General features: G+C 48.2%; 1 protein-coding gene across 1 annotated transcript; it reads left to right on the forward strand.

The window, feature by feature from the left end:
* The first annotated feature begins 289 nt into the window (after nt 1–289).
* On the forward strand, nt 290–1,817 carry LOC105857220 (large ribosomal subunit protein eL34-like). Its single transcript, XM_076003564.1, has 2 exons — nt 290–310; nt 1,422–1,817. The coding sequence occupies exons 1-2, from the start codon at nt 290–292 to the stop codon at nt 1,815–1,817; spliced, it is 417 nt and encodes a 138-aa protein (XP_075859679.1).
* The last annotated feature ends 278 nt before the right edge of the window (nt 1,818–2,095 follow it).

Genomic DNA, 2,095 nt, shown 5'->3' on the forward strand with positions numbered 1-2,095 from the left:
GGAAGGAAACGCAGGAGGAAGGCAGGTCTGCCCAGGAGAGGTGATGACTTCAGTTTTGCACGTGTGGAGTTTGAGATGCCTGTGGACATCTCGGGCTCTTCGAACATTTCCCAAATTCGTGGCAATAAGGGCCCTCCTACAGCACCTTCATTTCTCTTTATGATAGGTTTTCCCCCTTCACAGAGAAAAAGTAATGAATTGACTCCATAGGGTTCCAAACACTGACTCCTGTCTCAGGAGGTGGGAGTGATGCAGCAGCCCTGCCCCTCCCTATGACAAACATAAAATCATGACCCTTGTGGCAGATTCAGTAAGTAAACGGCATCCTTCCTTTGGGCTGAGCCCATGTTGAGGGGTTGGTGGGAGCACAGTGTCGGATTCATCATGTCTCCCCGACTAGGCAAGCACTTGGTACAACCACAGGAAGCCTGTCCCCAGCGAGCACTCCTAGAGTGATCACGGTCACCAACGACCTCCTAGTTGCCTAAACCAACAGATATCGTCACTCCACATCTTCATTCAGTAAACGGTATGGAACAGTCTCCTCTGGGCCAAGCACATTGAACTGCCAGAGATGCCGCAACGAGCAAGACTTGCTTTCAAGCTACTCTCAGACCAGCGAGGCATCTGAAAGTGGCAATCCCCAATCCCATTACTGTAAAGTGACTGCTCTAGACTGATGCGTACACAGCGCACAGAGCACCGCGTGTGATGAAAGGAAAAGCGACCTTGGATAGTGCTACAGGAAGCTTCACAGAACAAAAGGCAGCAAAGATGCTTCCAAGGTAAGCAGGAATCCATCCTGGGGTGGACCTAGTTCCCAGGAGCATCTTCCACAGAGAGGGGAGCTTGTGTTACAGCAAGTTTTCAGCGGGTGGTCCCAAGGACAAACCGAGCAGCACACAGAGAGTTGGAGAATCAAAGTTTATTCGCTGGCAGGCTCAGAGGGGCCTCGCCACAAAATTCTGAGCCCAGTCTACCTGATTTTTCCCACTTTTATTAAGTTGAGGTGGTCCAAGGGGTAGGGCACCAGGTGTAGGTTAGTTGATCTGTTCAGCAATTGGTTACTATTATGTTGATGCACCAGGCAATAGATTCAGTGTTATGCTGATGCCAGGCAATAGACTAGTTGATGGGCCAGGAAACAGGTTAGTGTTATGCTGATGTGGGTCTTCCCTGAGTGGGGGGTCTCGTGCCTGATGCACTACGTAACAGATGGGGATCTCCCTTAGCAACTGCAGTCCCCAGACCTCGTCAGGGGACAGGCTGCATCAGAATCTTATGAAGAGCTTTTTAGGGTCCCAGGAAGAAAGATATTAATATTTGCAATTTTAAAAATCTGATGGTGGAGTCCTTTGAGCTAGGGTAGGGGTAAGAGGAGCAAGAGGGAGGCTGGTGGTGAGCAAGTTCCCTTCTTTTAGCTTCAGAAACTCCTTGATCCTGGCTGCTCTTCCGAAGCCGCCCTCAGAGTGGTCCAGCCTTTGACATATTGTCTTAGGCTTTCCTATAACACAGCCTCTAACAAAACTAGGCTGTCCCCAGCCTCTGGTGATAGAATTGTTTACCTTTATACCAGGAAGGTTGGGAAAGCACCAAAACCTGCATGTGGCCTGTGCCCAGGCAGACTTCGAGGAATTCATGCTGTGAGATCTAAAGTTCTTACGAGGTTGTCTAAAACAAAAAAACATGTCAGCAGGGCCTACGGTGGTTCCATGTGTGCTAAATGTGTTTGCAACAGGATCAAGCGTGCTCTCCTTATCGAGGAGCAGAAAATCACTGTGAAGGTGTTCAAGGCACAGAACCAGAAAGCTAAATAAGAAAATGAAGCTTTTTTGAGTAATAAAAATTAAAAGGCTTAAAAAAAGATCTGGCTGGGCACAGTGGCTCATGCCTGTAATCCTAGCACTCTGGGAGGCCGAGGAAGGAGGATTGCTCAAGGTTAAGAGTTCGAAACCAACCTGAGCAAGAGCGAGACCCTGTCTTTACTAAAAATAGACAGAAATTAATTGGCCAACTAAAAAACATATATATATATATATAAAATTAGCCCGGCATGGTGGCGCATGCCTATAATCCCAGCTACCCAGGAGGCTGA

The sequence above is a fragment of the Microcebus murinus genome, chromosome 5 (assembly GCF_040939455.1).
Source record: "Microcebus murinus isolate Inina chromosome 5, M.murinus_Inina_mat1.0, whole genome shotgun sequence".
In the NCBI taxonomy this organism is placed as follows: Eukaryota; Metazoa; Chordata; class Mammalia; order Primates; family Cheirogaleidae; genus Microcebus; species Microcebus murinus.